The sequence below is a fragment of the Meriones unguiculatus genome, chromosome 10 (genome assembly GCF_030254825.1).
Source record: "Meriones unguiculatus strain TT.TT164.6M chromosome 10, Bangor_MerUng_6.1, whole genome shotgun sequence".
NCBI lineage: Eukaryota > Metazoa > Chordata > Mammalia > Rodentia > Muridae > Meriones > Meriones unguiculatus.
The window spans coordinates 16,216,571-16,235,873 of record NC_083358.1 but is presented as its reverse complement, the minus strand read 5'-3'; the positions used below and the strand labels follow the sequence as shown (position 1 = coordinate 16,235,873).

General features: G+C 47.7%; 1 protein-coding gene across 1 annotated transcript in view; it reads right to left on the bottom strand.

The window, feature by feature from the left end:
- Nucleotides 1-13,838: 13,838 nt before the first annotated feature.
- The window catches only part of Cfdp1 (craniofacial development protein 1), an 87,790-nt gene continuing 82,325 nt past the window's right edge, over nucleotides 13,839-19,303 (bottom strand). Inside the window, exon 7 of the mRNA XM_021647574.2 lies at nucleotides 13,839-15,654. Coding sequence (XP_021503249.1) covers nucleotides 15,564-15,654 — 91 coding nt within the window. The 3' untranslated portion in view covers nucleotides 13,839-15,563. The remainder of the gene's footprint in view (nucleotides 15,655-19,303) is intronic.

The following is a 19,303-nucleotide window of genomic DNA, read 5'->3' as shown; positions in this document are numbered from 1 at the left end:
AGAGATTGGGATGAGGATGAATTTGAGGGTCATATTCAACTGACCACAGGGAAGCTTAGGCATTGCCCTGGCTGTTCTCAGAGATAAAGACCAATCCTCAGTGCATTACCCACATTCCACTCGGAAAATCTGTCCCAAATACAGGTCATTCTCTGCCTAAGAGGCAGACAGCTCACTCAATGCTAAGTAGCCCGAGTGGCAGGCTCAGTGGAGCCCTTTCTCCCTCACTAGGCAGCATGCCTGAACTCCTACCATGGTTTGGCCAGTGTAGAAATCCTTTGCTCAGTTTAAGTATCATCTCCCACTGCCCATAGAAACAGCTACAAAAGGGCCACAATGGGCAATCCAACAAGAGGCACACAGAACAGAGTCTTCTGACACCCAAATTCCAGGGATTTCTACATTTAAAAAAGTCTTACAGGTAGTCAACGAACAGGCTTTGAACATGGAAACTTCAGCACTTCTGTGTTCAGTAATGGGCATCGCGGTTAAGCAGGTCATGGGTGTTTCCTGCTCTAATTGGTGTCATGAACATGGGAGAGAAGGGCCTAAAAATGACCTGGTGACGCACACCTTTGATCCCAGCGCTCGGGTGGCAGAGACAGGCAGATCGAGGCCAACCTGGTCTACAAAGTGAGTTCTAGGACAGCCAAGGCCACCTAGAAATACCCTGTCTAAAACAAACAAACACAAAAAAGCAAACGCAAAAACCCAAAACCGGACAAACAAAAAACATGAGGTGGAGCGAAGTCTCACGCAGCAGCCAGCTTTATTCAGAGATTCGGACAGTTTATACTCCGAAGGCTGAGAGGAGTCACCTGAGTGGAGCGCACAGTCACAAGGGCAAGGCGAATGTGGCAAAACACGCTTTCCCACAGAGACACAGAACAAGAGCAGTTGAAAGTAACCTCACTCCTCTCCACTCCACCTGGGAGGGGCACCAAAGCACATGCCAAGAGCAACCCGTGTTGGGGACAAACAGATCACAAGACTCTTGTCAGGTTCCCTTGCAGTTTTCTCGCAAGGCTTCAGAAGTCTCCTCACGGCTTCATTCATAGATGTGTCCCGACAGCAGGAACACCACCATCTGAGTACAGAACAGACACAGCCTGGCAGGAGTATATGCTGACACTTTTCTGGGACAGGAGAAAAAGGAAATAAGCTCCCATACTCGGGTAAAGCTTGCATTCATGTCATGCATTTGTGCTGGTAAAAACGACGGGAGGGAGATGGTTACGTTGAAGGTGGGGTGGGGGGGTTATGTTTGAACACACGTACATGCCCTTTGCAAGGACAGTAAGTGCTTTCAACTGCTGAGCTAGCTCTTTAGCCTCTCAGAGTAACTGTAAAAAATTATTTTTAGCTTTTTATACATACAAAGTTTTGTTTGTCCTCTTAACCACCGAGCCACCTCTCTGCCCGGCCAACGGACTTTTTTTAAAAATGCATCTTTTATTTTTTATTTCTATTATTTTGTGTGTATGGGCATCTTGCCTGCATGAATTTCTGTGCACCTCATGTGTGCCCAGTGCCCTCGCTTCAGATCTCATTGCAAGTGGGGTTAGAGATGATTGTGAGCTGCCTTGTAGGTGCTGGGAATCAAACTACATCTGCTTGAAGAAAAGCATCTGGCCAGCCCCCAAACCTTCATATTGATAGCAGATGATGGTTTCGGTCCATTGGAGGGCCCCAAGTGTAACTTTTTTGTTTGTTTGTTTTTCTTTTCTTTTCTTTCTTTCTTTCTTTCTTTCTTTCTTTCTTTCTTTCTTTCTTCTTTCCTTTTCTTTTCTTTTTGAAACAAGGTTTCTCTGTGTAGCCTTGGCTGTTCTGGAACTCATTCTGTAGATCAGGCTGTCCTCAAACTCACAGAGATTCCCCTGCCTCTGCCTCTCCAAGTGCTGGGATTACAGGAGTACACCACTGCAGCTGACTTTTCCTTTTTCTTTTTCCTTCTTTCTTTCTCTCTCTCTCTCTCTTTTTTTTTTTTTTTTTGAGTCAGGATTGATCTTACTATATAATTCTGGTTGGCTTGGAATTTGATATGTGGACCAGGCTGGCCTTAAACTCTCAGAGATCTATCTGTCTCTGCTTTAAAGCAATTTGTTTTTCAGACATGGTCTCATGTAGCCCAGGCTAGCTTCAGATTTGCTATGTAGCTGAGGATGACCTTAAATCCCTAATCTGCCCATCTCCATTCCGTCAGTGCTAAGATTATAGAAGTGTACCGCCACACCTGGCTAATTTTGAACAAGTTCTGAGAGAAATGAAATTACTGATTTCTAAGAACTGCAAGCTGCCCCAGGAGATCCCTACTCACCCTCTGAGGGTCTGGTCTAAGGGTCATGCCAGAAGCTGACATTGAGGGAGAGCAGGGAGTGTAACTGAGCAACGAGCCACAAAATATGGACTCCACATGCCCCCCTCACTCCTAGCCAGGCAAGAGATGAAAGAATTGCTTTCACAGCTGGGCGCAGTAGTGCACGCCTGTGATCTCAGCACTCTGGGAGGCAGAGGCAGGCAGATACCTGGTCTACAAAGTAAACCAGGCCAGCCAGAGCTATACAGAAAAACCCTCTATCAAAAAACCTTAAAAAAAAAGAAAAAAGAAAATCACCTTCACTGGGCAGATCCCAGAGCACTGTCTGCTGACCTCCTATTCTTCTACAATGTTTGCAAACACCAGTGGCCACAGCCCCTTCCAGGACCGACGCTGATCTTCCGTCACCGTGACAAGCGGAATTTCATTCTTCACTGGAAACAACCCCCAGGGCATTTCGTTTCTGAACTCAGAAATGGAGCCAATGAGCTGAACAGTATTACACATTCTCTAAATAATTAAAGGGCTCAAAACAGCAGCTGCCACCTTGGGGTCATCAGTGCCAGTCCTCAAAGCCACAGTGTCGTGCTCTCACTGCGGGCAGATCCCCAGGCACCTCCTTCAGAGGCTCTGTGAAGTTGCCCAGGGCCAAGGGTCTTCTCCAGGAAGGGGGCAGGGCACTGGGAAAGTCTTGATACTCCCAAGGAGCGAGCCTGCTTTGTGAAAACAGGAAGGAACTCAATGTAGAGAACACCAGAGCGCCGTCTGCATTTTGGCAAGGACCCGTGGTGCTTGTCAGCCTTGACCTCCAGTATCAGGGCAGGATGGGGTGGGGCTGGCTTGGGTTTTAGTCCTGTGTGAACGTCTGCATGGTATCTTACTTTCAAGGGCTATTTTCTTCCCCATCTGTCAAATGAGTTTTTCATAAGTCAGCCCGGTCTCTCACCAGTGCAGGGGGCACCGTCCCCATTGTACTCTGTGATAACGCTCAATGTTTAATCAAGGGAGTGTCCGGTAGAAGATTCTAGAAAGCAGCCCATTTCCCCGGAGTGCTGGTTACTGAGCACAGCCTGCATATCAGAGGCAACACTGTGAGCTCTGAATGTGAGCTTTAGATACGAGGTAGATCCTTATGGAAGAACCAGAGGTGCCCAGGTCCAAATAAACACAGCATCTGCTTCACTAGGAGCCACATGGACATAGGGAGTATTTGCTGGGGTGGCCACAGGAAGCACAAAGTTAAATGCCAACACTATCAGGATCATGCTTGACTCCACTTTCCCTGTCTTCACACGATCCTGTAGAGCCCTGAACTGTCTACTTCCTGTGTTCTGGAAGGATGCCCTGTGTTTACTGATGGGCTAATTGAAGGGAAATTAATGAGGACACCGGAGGCATCCCCAGATGACCTCTAGCAAGGTCTTCAAATATCACTCAATGTTTAATTAAGGGAGTGTCTGGTAGAAGATTCTAGAAAGCAGCCCATTTCCCAGAGTGCTGGTTACTGAGCCCAGCCTGCATATCTGTGAGCTCTGAATATGAGCTTTAGATACGAGATAGATGCCCAATGTTTCCTCTTGGGCTGCTGGGAGTGGCAGGGGCGTCCTGAGGAGGCAGCCTTGCAATAGAGGATCATAGAGTGTATGTGAATTCAGGGGTACCACCCTGGGCAAAAAGCCACTATGGAGTGGCTCTCCTCCCAGAGTCCAGTGGCCTGAGCCCTACCGTGTGTGTTCAGAAAAGCTGAGCCTTATGGGACAGGCTCGGCCAAATCTGGCTCTGCCTGCTCTGGGGTGTGAACTGGGCAACAGGCCACACAGTCAAGCTGGTGAGGAGACCCACCCTGTTCAGTTGTCTTTGCAAAGACACAGACCTGAGCCAGGGCAGCAGATGTGTCTGGAACTCAAAACCGTATCTTCTAGTCTGCTGCCTTTATCTTCCTAAATCATTGTAGGTCTTACCCAAACCACCGGAAACACACTCAGAGACAGGCAGACAGGGTATTTTGACTTGAGGGTTGACATAAGTAGTGAGTGCCATATATGCTGAAAGAGAGGGGAAGGATGCAGTGTGGGGTGGGGCCTTCCTAGAAAAAAATTAGGCATTCTATTTCAAAGCCTTGAAAACAAACCACTTTGTAAAATTCATCTAGAAATAACTAGGGGTACAGATCAGGAGCTATTATTCAAAATAAAACATGTTTCCTAAGTAGCCAATGACAGAAGACCAATAAAACAAAATTATGGCACACAGTCCTTAAAAACCAAGTCTTCGCCACAGATTTGAGGCCAGCCTGAGCTCTATGTAGGGAGACCCTGTCTCAACAGGCCCAGAGCTGAAGATGTAGCTTGGAGGCAGAACGCTTGGTTAGCATGCCTGAGTGGCTGGGATGGGTCCCGTGCTCCACATAAAGACAAGACTGTTAAAATGGCATGAGTGGTGCAGTCTGACAGAATTCTGCTGTGACAGCTACCTCCCCACCCCAGCCACTGAGCACACGCCACCACTGGGTGCTTTCAGTCTCTGGCTTCAAAAGTGCTTTTGAGGAACTGTATTTTAAGTTTCTGTGTGGTATCTGTGTTGTGTGTGTGGCATATGTATGTGTGTTCATGTGCTATGTATGTGGATTGTGTATATGTGTGCTATGTTGGGTGTGTGTGTGTGTGTGTGTGTGTGTGTGTATTGGGGACTGAACAAAGAGCCTTACAAATAGATGCTAGGCCAGTGCTATGCCTTTGAGATACACCCGCCAACAGCCTCCACCCCTCTCAATTCCCCCTCTCCCCCAGGCCCTGGGATCACATGCATGCACTACCACACTGAAGCTGAGCTTTGTGCATGCTAAGCAGGCATTCTACCAACTGAACTACATCCCCAATTTTATTTCCAAACAGGGTCATACTATGCGGCTCTGGCAGGCCTGGAACTCGTCATGTAGCTCAGGCTGGCCTCAGACTCACAGAGATCAACCTGCACCTGCCTCCAGCATCCTGGAATTAAACACTTGCACTTGGCCAGAAGTGGTGTGCACACCTTTAGACCCAGCAGTGGGAGGCAGAGGCAGGCAGAGCTCTGTGAGTTTGAGGCCAGCTTGGTCTACAAAAAGAGTTCCAGGACAGCCAGGGCTGTTACACAGAGAAACCTTGTCTCAACACCCCCCAACAAAAAAAAAGCTAAAAAAATAAAAACTGAAACTCAGAAAATATTTTTAAATAGCCACGTGTTGGTGCCACCTGTAATCTGTCACATAAAGTACAACTCGATTATAGTAAGAGGTATGAAAAAGAGGGAAAATACCCTCAAGTCTATAGACTTTCTGTTGTTATAAGAGAATGGGAGTTCTACATTGTTTACTTTTTGTTTTCAGTTTTTCTTGGGCAGGGGAGTGGATGCTGGGGATTACACCTCGAACCCCATGAATGCTAAGCATGTGGCATGCCAGAGCTACACCCCCAGGCCCTTGTTCTCAAATTTTCAATCAACAGATTCCTTCTATTATCAGACAGCACAGCAGGGAGAGGCATGTCAGCACAGGCAGCAGGAGGAGAAAAGGTGGCAGGCTCAGGCCGGGCCCCCCACTGGCCAGGAGCAGCGGAACCTGTGCACTGCTTGTTCGGACGAGGGTGGCAGGCATCTGGTGGTTGGCTTCCTCTCCAAGTGGCAGGGTAACCTAGCGTGCGCACGGCACACACGTCAGTCTTACCATCTGTTGCCAACCTGGCAGCAAAGCGTTTCATCATCAGCTGTGTTTGTTGGGAATTTCGGTTCTGTGGATTGTATTCCTTGCCTGCTTCCCAGGCTTGACTTCTTCAAGTTCCTGAGAACTAAGGAGGCTTCGGCTTGGCTTTCTGCTGGGACTCTAAGGACGTAGGAGAGAAGGCCCAACTCTTGCCATCGAGTCTCAGCTGACACGGGAGGGACCAGGGCCGGCTGGTTCAGCTCACTGCAATTTTGCTGACGTGGCAGGAATTTAAGAATGTGAATTATTTAAAATAATAAGGATAGAGGGAGATGTAATTTTCTCAAATATATAGCTGGAAGCTTTGAAGTATTTTATACAGGCAGGAAGGCCATAAGGCCATAGTGTACCTAAAATCTAAGACAGGATGGATAACAGTAACACAAATGTGGTTTTACCTGAGGTACTTACAAAGGATGACTGGAGCCCAATAGTTCAGGGTCAGCATGAGCAGCCTAGTTAAGACCCTATCTCTCTTAAAAAAAATAATTTATTTAATTATATTTCATGTGTATTGGTGTGAGGGCATTAGATCCCCTGGAAATGAAGTTACAGACAGTTGTGAGGTGCTATGTGGGTACTAGGAATTGAACCTGAGTCCTCTGGAGGAGCAGCCAGTGCTCTTAGCCACCAAGCCACCTCTCCAGCCTCAAGACCCCATCTCTGAAAACAAAAAACAGAAACCCAAACCACAAAGCAAAACCCCACCTAGAGATTATTCAAGGCACCCTTCATGTTATAGGGGTCAAGAGAGGTAGAGGGCAGAGGTAAGCTTAGTCGAGGGGTATTTACATATGATGTAATATTTAAGTGATGAGTTACACAAAAGTGAGGTGTGTGTGAGTCTTCTCCAAACTAACCAAATCTCCCAACTGGACATCTAACAATCCAATTCAGTTCTCACATTAACTAGTCACAAAAAAAGGGTTTGGTCCCACAAGACTGTCCCAAATGGCAACCACAAATGGGATGTCACCTTCTGCCCAGCTGACTACAAATCTGGGGCTCCCAAAACCACTTTCTCTATTGTTTGATAATCTTCTGGAACTCACAGGCTCAGAAAACTACTTACCATAGAGTTTATTACAAAGAATGCAACAACGAACCAGACAAAAAAAGTAGGTAAGGGGTTAGAACATCGTGAGCATAGGAGTCTGTCCCTAAACATCCTCTTGGCACGAATATGGTCACCAACCTCCAGAACCTTGTTCATAGTTTTCCATGTTGATTTCATTACATTGTTAGGACTGATGAGATCACTGGTCCAATCATAGGAGGCTCTTTCTCTTCTGTGGAGATCAAGGAAGGACTGACAGTTCTAGCCCTCCAAACACAAGCATACAGAAGCGGGCAAATTCCAAGGTTTTCAGGAACTCTTGTTACAGGGAAGTAATAGCCAAATACTGGTTTGGTTTTGTTATGCCACCTGGGACTATTCTTTGCTGTGTGTTTTCATAAATACCATTTGCACTGAAAAGACTAAACAAGCGCCTCCAGTGGCCAGCTGTTTGCAGCTGGCTCTGGCACACAGCAGGGCCACGCTGGATGTGAGAAGGATGCAAGGGGTGTGCCCAGAATATGGGGAGTCCTTTGCTTGAATCTTACACTCAAAAAAATCCTACGATGGAGTTCAGCTGCAGGGCTGTAAGATCACAGAGACCTATGAACTGCAAAAAAAAAAAAAAAAAAAAAAGCATCGGTAGTTTGAGATGACACCTTCAGGCACCCAGAGTTTAAACGTGCCTTCTAATTAGGCATGATGACACAGACCTGAATCCCGGCATTTGGAAGGTGGATGTCAATGGATCAGGAGTTCAAAGTCATGGTGGGCTACATACAGAGTGAGTTCCAGGCCTGCAGGGGTTCTAGGAAACTGTACCTCAAAAAACAAAAGCAGGAGCTGTACCTCAGCTGGTGGAGTGCTAGCCTAGCATGCATGAAGCCCTAGGCTTGAATCCCAGCACCACATAAACTAGGCATGGTGGCACATAATTATAATTCCAGCACATGGGAGGTGGAGGCAGGGCATTAGAAGGTCAAGATCATCCTCAGCTACACAGCAAGTTCAAGGCTAGCCTGGGCTAGCTACAGGTGATTGTGTCTCAAATAAAACCCAAACAACAGCAAAAAGGAACAAAAAGTGTCTTCCATTGGTTGGTAAGAGTTTCATACAGCAAATGTGTTCAGTAGAGAGAGGAGGGTAGCGCTGGTGAGAGAAAGTTTCTTGTCCTCTTATATAGGACTGGGATAAAGGACAGACATTCCTTCATCCCCTCAGTTGGTTCAGACTTACTTCCCACTAGGTCAGGGCACTCACTGAAGGCTCATGTCATAGAGGGGGCCTAGGTGCCTGGGGACAGCTTAGGATACTGGGTAGAGTTTGACTATAGACCATTCCATATGTAACTTCCGCTAGAAAATTTGAACAGACTGATTCATGTTGCTATCTACAAAACCGAAACTCATTTATCCAGGTCAAGAACCATTTATTCTGCATCTAACAAGCCGGGGCCTGCTACAGCATTTTTCTACCATATGGGCTGTTCATAATCCATCTCCACTCATCTGTCAGGCTTGTCAGCAAGGAGAGGCCAACTCAGGAGGCTTCACGCCACCGACCAGCACAAGTCCTAACACAGCTGTTCTGGTAAGGGGCACTTGGCCTGGCCTCAGTTCCCTCAGCCAAGCCGAAACCTGCTGTGTGTGTGTGTGTGTGTGTTGGGGACTGAACCCAGAGTCTTCCTTACAAGTAAATGCTGGGTGAGTGCTGGCTCCAACTCGTTACTATATCTATCTTTTTTGTTTTTTTCAAGACAGGATTTCTCTATATAGCCCTGGCTGCCCTGGAACTTACATCCTGTAGACCACATCCGCCTCGAACTCAGAGGTCTACCTGCTTCTGCCTCTTGAGTATGCTGGGATTAAAGGCACATGCCTCCACCAACTGGCTCTTCCTTGCCTTTTACTATTTTTGGTTTTTCTCTGTGTAACCTTGGCTGTCCTGGACTCACTTTTGTAGACCAGGCTGCCCTTGAACTCACAGAGATCCGCCTGCCTCTGACTCCCCGGGTACTGGGATCACAAGTGTGCAACACCACACCTGGCACATTTTTAAAGCTTTTATAAACTGAGGTGAAGTTCAGAACAGAAAACTATTTGCTTTGTGATTCTGGGAATCAATCTGAGGCAAGTACTCTGAGCTACCCACCTATAGCACACCACTGATCACCTTAAAGTGCAGTTCCTTGTCATGGAGTACCCTCACCACGATGGACACAAACGTGTGTTTTCAATTGTCACAACTGGGATCTCCTTAAGTCTTTTCTTATCTCCTCTGTGATACACTGCCTTACACAAGGTTCCTGTATGTTGAGGTACATACATGAGGCCCTACTCATTCTATTGAATCACAGCTCACTGCTTCCTTCACCATAGGTCCATCCCATGGCTGGGCCCTGGGTAGTGGAGTTCAGAAAAGAAATTCCAAAATATGCCACTATGGCTCATGACCTATTCTCAGTCAAGGCACTGGGGCTTTCTCCTGTCCTCTCTCCCTATGTATGCATCTCTTTTCATCTTCCTGACTGCTGAGATTATAGGAAGTGCTACCACACCCAATTCTGTCCTTCTTCTTAAAAGCAGGAGTTGATGTACCCTTTCTACATCAGAAGGAAAAAACCATTCTTATCAAGGGCAGGAAGTCACGAAGGAGAGAAAGCAGTATAGACCAAAGTCTAGACAGACCTTTATCTTTCTATCACTGCTCCACCCAACTCCCTACCTAGCCCAGCCGCTCCACCTTGACACATGGCCATAATTTACTTTGAATCCTGAGAACACTTACTCTGCACAGAACTTTATAGAACACAACCAATGCTGGACACCCTATGCTACCACCTAACACTAAGAGAATTGCCATCTTGACATGACATGAGAGAAGGGTCAATTTGCTTGACTAAGATCCTCTGGCCACACAGCAGCCACAGCTACACATGGCTTTGTGGTGTCGGGTCTTCTCCCTACTAGCCTCAGCTGTGGCCTCCTTGGTCCTCTGAATCTCATGGACAAGCAGAGACATGGTCATAATTTAATATTGCTCCAGTACTTAAGCACTTGACTCTCAGTGCTTCCTTGGGTGCTCATATCTTAAAACTTTGTCATTTATTTGTGTATTTGTGTGTGCATGTGTGTGGAGGTCGGAGGACAAACTGTGGAAATCAATTCTCTCATTCCACCATGTCTCAGGCTTGGCGGCACATACCTTTACACACTGAGGCTTTATTAGCTCTGTTCACATTTCTTGTGAGGACTTCCATGTTTACATACAAACCTAAATGCACCTCAACCCGAACACACTCCCTTTTCCCCCTTAAAACTGTTCTTCAGTTTCCTAGGTTTAGCTGCAGACCTTAAGGTAGAGGAGAAAGTTCACGGATGCCAGGTTTTTGTGATTATCAATAATACTGCCTGTCTGTGCCAGTGCTGGTGCTCGTCGGGGGTTAGAAACCCCGGAGAGTCACCTGTGAAAGGCCAAGGACAGCTCTATTAGGCATCACTGAAATGTTCTTCACAGCAGTGTTAACCGACACTCCCTTAAGTCTGACTTCCTCGGGAAGGAGGGGCCACATGCACAGTTAATTGCTGGAACTTAGATGGTGTTTATCACTCAGCATAACCTCCGAGGTGGGCACAGCGGAATTAATACCCACTTCTCGAAACTTTTTGAATACAAGGACTCTAAGGCTGAGGGGTATAACACTTGTTTTTAAAACTCTACTTTGGGCTGGAGTGATAGCTCGGTGGTCAAGAGCACTGTCTGCTCTTCCAAAGGACCCAGGTTCAATTCCCAGCACCCACATGGCAGCTCACAACTTTCTGTTAATGCTGATTCCAAGCGCTCTGACTCCTTCACACTAATGCATATAAAATAAAACCAAAAAATTCATTTTAAAAAAACCCTTTACTTTATTTGGGGTGTTTAGGCCTCAACTTCCCTTCGAACCTCCCAACCGTACACAGGAGAGAAGGCTAGTGGGGAGGGAGGGCCCCTTTACTTCTCCCGGCTGTTTAGGGTCAAGGGGTTCTTTTAGGGCTCGACACCAATCTTCATCAGCAACAGATGTGGCCAGCAGTCTCTTTCAAGCCACGTTCCTGAAGCATTGCTCTCAGTCTGAACGCTCCAAATCACCACATCATCCATCTCTCTGGTCTCTCCAAACTGCTACACGCCACACGCCAATGCCACATGCCAACACTACATGCCATGCCACCTCTCTCTGGGCTCCCATATTTATATTCTCCAGGGCCCTAGACTACACCCCTCTTCCATGCTCCTCTCTATGCCACGTGTGGAAGGCCGTTACCAGCTGACAAAGATCACACCCCACATGTGACGATTAACAGCTGTAGGCAAACTATAGCCCAGCTAAAATCCCACACTTGGGACTAAAACAAGAACATATTTACCCAACGTAACTGAGTTTACAAAGAAGCCCAAACTTCCGTTACAGGGGGGCTCGGCCAGAAGGCTGGAAGCAGGATGCCGCCGCACTGAAAGATGCTCTCCTTGCTTTCTCAGCCTCATCCTCCCGACTCCGGATTAGCAGAGCAGAGCGTGGCTGTGACACCTGCTATCCCTGCTCGCCCAGGCCAAGGACGGCTGAGGAATCTTAGCAGCACGGCTCCTCAGCAGGGTCTCCCATGCTGCCCTGGCTGGGGAGGCCCCGTGGCAGTGGCCCGTGCGGCCTTGCCTTTGCGGTGCCAGCTGCCGTTTCTCTTCAGTACAGAACTTCTGTATCCAGGTTCCTGTCTCCAGACACTCTTCCTTTTCCAATAAAAAGCCCCCAACATGGACAGCATGGTGGCAGGAGCCAACAGCACTGAGAGGCTGTTCAGTGTGCTTTGAAGCCATATGATGTGCGTGTGCTCTGGCGAGTTCCCTGATGACTTCAGGCCATTTCCTCAGGCAATTTCCTTTGTAATTTCTGTAGAAAATGGGGCAATGCTAGAGGCCGCGTGCAAGCATGTGTGTGTGAGTGTGCGCAGCTGCAGACGGCTCTGAGAAATGATGTGGTAAAGGCACCACCAGGGATTTGCTGATGACCAGGCATTCCTGGTCCGCTGACCTATCACCTTCATACTCAAATCACTCTGTCTGTCCATTTCAGTGAGCAGCCAACTCTATCAGGTGTCTTACCAACACACCTAAACACTTCCAGCTCTTGTGAGGAACTGGTATCAGAAGGCAGAATACTGAATTCTGGGGTTTCTCCTGTGCCCTGCCTTGCCAGACTACAACAATCAAGCTTCACACACTCCACACTAACCACGAGGCAGCACAAGAGCTGGACAGCCTGTCATGTGGACGTCCCAGTCCTGACCTGGTGTAGGAGCACCCTGTCTCCACTTCTTTCCAAAGATGTCCTGGCCCTCCTGTGGTGCTGGCCATCTTTGGCTCACCGGCTGCATGGCAGAGCTCTCAAGTCCGACTGTACCTGGCTAAGCTGTCCTCAGTGGGTATCTCCCTCCTTAGCTCCACAGTGTACATCACACTCAAGGTTATTTCTTACTGTGTCCCTGGAAGCCCTAGAGGCCTTAGGCAGAACTCTTAATTAGGGTACTGCGTTCCTCAAGAAATAGGTGAGCAGGGTACAGAGAGGCCTGCTTTATTATTTGACCTCATACTGCTTTAGGGCAGTCTGTACCTCCCCCCCTTAATTAGAAGGTACCAGATGCTTTGGAATTCTGACACACCCATCTGGGACACAGAGAAGACAAAGGACCAACTGGACAGGACAGGGCCAAGGAGCCAACTCCAAGGAGAGTCTCTGCTACACAGGATCAGCTGGACAGTGAGTCCCCTTAGCTAGATCTCCATAGTCAAGAGGGCCATGGTGAGGACCCAGCAGAGCGCTGGACCACTCGACCCACAAAGGGCACCAATCCACCTCCAAGTATTGACTGGCTCGTTCTTCATGAGTCATCAAACATTTCTTTAACCATTCCTAATTCTTGAGTAAAGAACACCATCTAAGTTCTATTAAATGTGGACGTGAGTAGCTAGATAAAATTTTCCACACACTTTTATAAACTGTGGGTTCGACACGGTCTGCCATACTTCAAACAAACTGTCAGAAGAGAGTTTTTTTTTTTTTTTTTGGGGGGGTGCAGTTCTGGGGACTGAACCAAGGGTCCACTGGGGAAGGCCAGACATTTGTGAAGGTAGCTTAGTCTTCCCATAGTGAGGCAGGGTGTCAGGACAGCTAGCAGTGTAGTTGGGAAAGCAATTCTCACTAAGAACTCTGATGGGCTCACACAGGAGTACGTACTGACCAAGAGAAGAAAAGCTTGCCGGTGCCCATGTCTGCTCACGGGTCCCCATGGGGCCCTCCCGTGTAGGTCTCCGCCTCCATTCTGCAGTCATCACACTCAGCTCAGTGTGTGGCAAGGCAGGGCCTGGCTCCTCTGTCTGGTTTATGCCTATGAAACAGTTACTTGTTTACTGAAGAGCCATGTCCACTTCAGGCATTCTGTCTTGCTGGCAGTTCCTCTGGCCCTCCACCCTGACTCCTGCAGTCAGAAGTGGCAGTGTGGTTTCTAGCTGTTAAAGCAGATGTGGGTGTTGTGAGCAGGGAGGCCCTCCTCCCTAACAGGCAGCCTCTCTCCTGTGTTCTTGCAGGCCTGAGACTGGCTGTGTGTTGGGAGGCTGCTCACCTTTTTCTGGCTCAGCTTGAGGCACCTCAAAATCCTTCCTTACAGAACACAATTCTGTGTCTCTCGGACAACTTTTAAAAGATGCTTTATTAAGAAAAGTTGAAATCCATATCCAAGTTCAGAATAGCATACATACGGACTGTACACACTCCTCTCCAGGATGAGCAACTACCGACGCAGGGCCAGCTGCGTTCACCTCCTCCCTCCCTACTCTCCTGCGACAGCTTTAAAAACAAATAGAAGAGGCCTCCAGCTTATGACAGAGGCTGGAAACGCTATATGCACACATTTGCAGCCTCCGCTGTGAGGCCCCTTTACATCTTATGATGCAGACACACTGCAAAGTGCCTGTGTAACTGAGTCAGATGCGTCATCACCGCCTGGGTCAGAGGAGCGCAGCTGGGAGCAGATGCCCAGGAGAAAGGGACAGCCTTTTCTAGACAGAGGTGACTGAAACTGAATAGAGCCCATGTACGAAGGTCCTGCCCTAATGGGGTGCTGGCTAGTTCAGGCTGAAGGATGTCCCCCATCATCCCAAGCCTGAATAGAGACTATCTGATCTGACGCCAGCCTGAAATGTTCTCTTGTCACCTGGACAGACCTCTGCAGATGGATGTGCATAGACCAGGAGTTCACATGTAAACTCCCCTTGTGGGTAATGAGATGCTAGCCATCTGGTGCCAACAATTCAGCTTTGGCTGCTGCCAACACTGCCCACACATCTGAGGCCTAGCTGTGGAGGCCCACTGTGACCACGTGTTTCTTGTCCTTACGCTGGCATCAGCTCACTGTAGCCCTCTGAGGCACTGATGTGACTCATGCCATCCATAGGCCAGAAAATAAACCTGTGGTCAATGTCACAGAGCTATGTCTGAGCAGGAAACAGAAAGCGGTTTTTGAAGCCCACTTTCTCCTCATTCCCATGCCCCAGGAGCAGGTGACCGGATTTAATACTGTATTAGCATGCGTGGTTTGTTACTTATTTTCTTCTTCAATGCTTCCTAGGTAGGAAGTTTGGGTTTGGAATTTTCCTAAGGAGTATAAAGAACAAGAGGTCTTTAGAATACTCCCCACCCCCTTTTTTGAGACAAGATTCACTTTATGCCCAGGCTGATCTGAAACTATGTAACCCAGGTTGGCTTCAAATTTGCAACAATTCTTTCTCAGCTTCCCAAGTGCTGGGGATTCTAGGTGTGTGCCAGCACTACTGGCAAGAATATCTCTTGACAAAGAAAAAAACTATAGATCTACTGAGGTAGAGAATACATCTGAAGTAGACTTCTTTTTTATAGGAGCAAAAAGGGAGTGGGAAACAACAAAAAACCACTCAGCATTAAGTTAATTTATTCCACCTTAAACATGAGAATCTCAGGTGGGAGAAGCTGAATCAACTGAGAACAAATGCCCAGAGACACAGCGTCTGTGCACCCGGGCAGGCCCCCTGAGGGTCTCCAGGAGAGGCTGATTTTAGAGGCCTGTGGCCTCACAAACAGGTCTGAGATGCGGCAGCTGGGCCTGGGCTGGCCGTCACAGCCTCTGCAGCAGTGCACAGGGAAGGGGAGTGGCGTCTTCACTTTCACCAACCTCGCAGAGGGCTTCTATTTGTTTATTTCAAGACAAATTTTAAAAAGTAAAATGAACGAAACCAGGTGAGATTAAGATACATAAGCCAAACTGCAACGTAGAAAAAGGGCCTCGCTGAAAACATGATGAAGAACACGGGAAATATTTCACAGACACACAAGAGCTCACATTGTCAATAGGATTAAGCTGCTACTAATTTTCCCCAGAATGTCAAGGTTTCATTTTGCTCAGCCTGAGATCTCGCTCAATTTCAAACTGCCTGTGGTCCACTCGCTCCAGAAAGGCTTTTCGTTCAATGTACCTGGAAGAAGAAAAAAACAGTGTGAGTAAAATGTGACAGGAGAGGCCTCCCCTGCTCTGCCCAAGCCCAGGGATAAGTCATGCTGCTGCAAACCAGCAGGTGCACAAGGCTGGTGTCCAGGTGAGCACTCTGGGCTCTCTTATTGCATTCAAACCACCCCATTCCACAGAAGGACAGTTTTGTCCAGACAAAAACAGGCTAGCGAATTGAGTCAAGTGCAGTGGCACACGCCTTTTTATTTATTTTTTTAAAAAATTTTTATTTTATATGCATTAGTGTGAAGGTGTCAGATCCCTTGGAATTGGGGTTATAGACAGTTGTGAGCTGCCATGTAGGTGCTGGAAATTGAACCCAGATCCTGTCTGGAAGAACAGACAGTGCTCTTAACCACTGAGCCACCTCTCCAGCCCCAGTGGCACACACCTTTAATCCCAGTATTAAAGGAGGCAGAGCAGAGGCAGGAAGATCTCTGTGAGTTTGAGTCCAGTCTAGTCTACAGAGGCAGCTCCAGGATAGCCAGGGTTACACAGAGAAACAATGTGAAGGTGAAAGCAGGTATGGACTGCAGAGCTATTTAATTCTGTCTGCTCTGTTTCGCTGGGCACCTTCTACATAGTTTGGGGCCAGGCTGTTTCTGTGGCATTAAAGAAGGGGCCCTTTCCTGAATTCCTCTAAGCAGTGAGATCAAGCACCTCTGTACGCACAGACACACACAGGCTTTCCTTGGAAGCCTGGAGCTCTGCTCCTGCTCTCAGGCCAAGGTCAGAGATCTCTCTGGAGGTCTCCCTCAGTCTTCCCAGACAGGGTGGGAGGAAGGCCAGCCTACGCTGGCAGGCATGCTGGTCAGAAGGGAGCCTGGTTGCTTAATGAGACACAGCTGCATTTTAATGTACCTTTTCTTGCCATAAAGTGTGCTGCAATTTGCTTGCGGGGAGGAACTCTCTGCTGCTAATTAATCTACTGAGGAAGCAAAATTGCCATTAAAAATGGGAGACATAATTGAATCTCTGCACTAATTTTTCTGTATAGCACCATGGAAAAATGTGCATCTGTCACTACAAGGTTATTACATTCATGGTGAGCATGTAACCTGGTCCAGGGACCCGTGTTCTTCACTGAGTTCAGGCCTTGTCTTCCTGCCCTTCAGCATCCTGCAGCAAGACCCATCCCATCTGCTTGCCAGTCAGACCTGAGGCTACTAATCCTCCACATACCAATGAGGACTGGTCAGAAAACACAGTTCTGAGGCCAGAGGGAGCTGAATTAGAATCTTGTCACTCACTGGCTGTGTGGTATACACTTAGCAATTGTCAGTTCCTTACAGTATATAAAAAGGGGAGGGAACAACAACAAAGATATATATATATATATATATATATATATATATATATATATATATATATATATATATATTAATCCCAGGACTACTGGGGCTGAGGGACAAAGGCTGATGTGAATCCTACACCAGCCAGGGCTGGAGACCACTCCTGTAGTTTTATTTTTTAATTTCTGGAGTCAGAGTCGCATATAATTCAGGCTGGCTTACTACATATAGCCAAAGGATGACCACAAGCCTCCTTTATCTTTCTAATGGCTAAAACTACAGGTATGAACCTTGTGCCTGTCTTATGTGATGCCAGAACTTTGTACATACTAGGCAAACACTATACCAACTGTACTATAGCCCTGGCTCCTGAAATACTGTCTTAACAAAGTGCTAAAACCCAAAAACCTTACAGAGCCCAACCAAAAAAACCTAAAGAAAGACCAGTCCTCCTTGCTCAGATGGGTTGCTGTGAGGAGTAAATGAAATAGTGTATTATAATGCCTAACATGAAACAGGAGCTCAGCAAAGTGCTAGCTAATACTGTCACTATGATTTCAGGCAGCCAACTTCCATCAGGGTCCTGACAATGGCAGATGGCCCACATTTGGATGTGTGCTGTCTGAAACTAGTAACTACCACCTGGTCTGGATCAGGAATTAGGCTGTGGTGTCAAAACTGTCAATGAGGCCAGAACAGCTGGAACCCATGGAAAGGCTATGCTCAGGTGTGACACAAGTCCCATGGGCCAGAGCTGTCAGATTTAGTAAATGAAAATAAAGGAGACCCAGTTAAGTCTGAAATTCAGATTCCCCGGTAAAGAGAGAGCAGTGACAGATACTTCTGATAAAGGCAAAGAATGAGACCTGAGTGAGGAGGTGTGGACACACAAACAACTTAACACGGCAGCCTGAGGCCCTCACACATGGCTGCTCAGAAAACTGGGGACCCCACCTACTGCAATCAGTCCTGGCTGTCCAGGAACTGGAGAAGGGGCCACATGGGAACTGGGGACTTGGTGGTGGGCATGCTCACGGCCTCTCGGAAGAGCCAGCAGAAGAGAGGTGAACAATCGGGAGACAGTACTGTGCAACCGTCACGTGGGGGTGTTTCAGGACAGAGCTCTCATGCTATCTGCTTTGAGATCAGGAAGGAGAAGGAAGCGATCCTGACATTGGATGCTCACTGAGCATGGATCAGGGCTGGCAGCTTCACCGAAACTGTGTGTGTCCAGATGACCTGGAGATTGCTGAGAGCAAAGTCCAGAACAGATGCTCAAGGTGCAGAGCTGAGGCCAGGGGAAGCTTCAGACAGCAACAGGGCACAAGTACAGATGTACCTCAGTTTCAAGGGAAACCCATCAAAGCCATGGTAGGTCTGGCTACTGTACTCCCCTAGTCACAGCCCCTGGCAGCTGTTAAAAGGGTCATTGTGACAGCTTGGTTTACATCCAAGAGCTGACCATAAACAAGTCTTCCACTGGCCATGGACTTGCTGATGTACAGAAGCTGACATTACATTACAGATGAGAGTGACTTTGATATCTCCTATCTGTGCTTTTGATCTGACTTTTTGTGCTTGTTTCTTCCTTCTTGGGAACAGCAGGAATAATATGTCAATGGTGCCGGCCAGTGGGAGCACACATCTTTAATCCCAGCACCCAGGTGGCAGAGGCAGTGTGAGGAGTTTGAGGCCAGCATGGTCTAGAGAGTGAGTTCCAGACAGTCGGGGTTACACAGAGAAACCTTGTCTCAAAAAACCAAACCAAAATAAAAGAATGTAACAGCCCCTCTGTGGAGGCCATGAAACTGAGCTGTTTGGGGTTAGGTGCTTGCTTCTCAACAACTTAATCACGTCCACAACTGGATGGCCTCAGACTGGGACATCTGGAGTAGGCTGGAAACGCTCCGGAGGAAGGGCTGCCTCAAGGCCATCTGAGGGCTCACCTACTTCCACTGGGCCACAGGGGGTTCCAGGCACTTTAACTGGGCCATGGTTCCAGAACAGACCTGCTGGCTGTTCTGCAATGGGAATTAGGTTCTTGCTCCTTTTCTGGCCTGTGCCTAGCCCTCAATCAGACTGACTGAACCTGACCCACTAGAAACCTAGGGCTGAAGGGGTGTGTCATCCTCTCCTCCTACTATTTTTTTTTATGGCCCATTTAAGTAGCAGCAGATTTTTAATTTAATTTATTTTTAAAGACAAGCTCTCTCTGTGTGTATAGCACTGGCTGTCCAGGAACTCCCTATGTAGACCAGGCTGGCCTTGAACTCAGGGAGGTCAGCTTGCCTCTGCCTCCCTGGTGCTGGGATTAAAGGTGTGGGC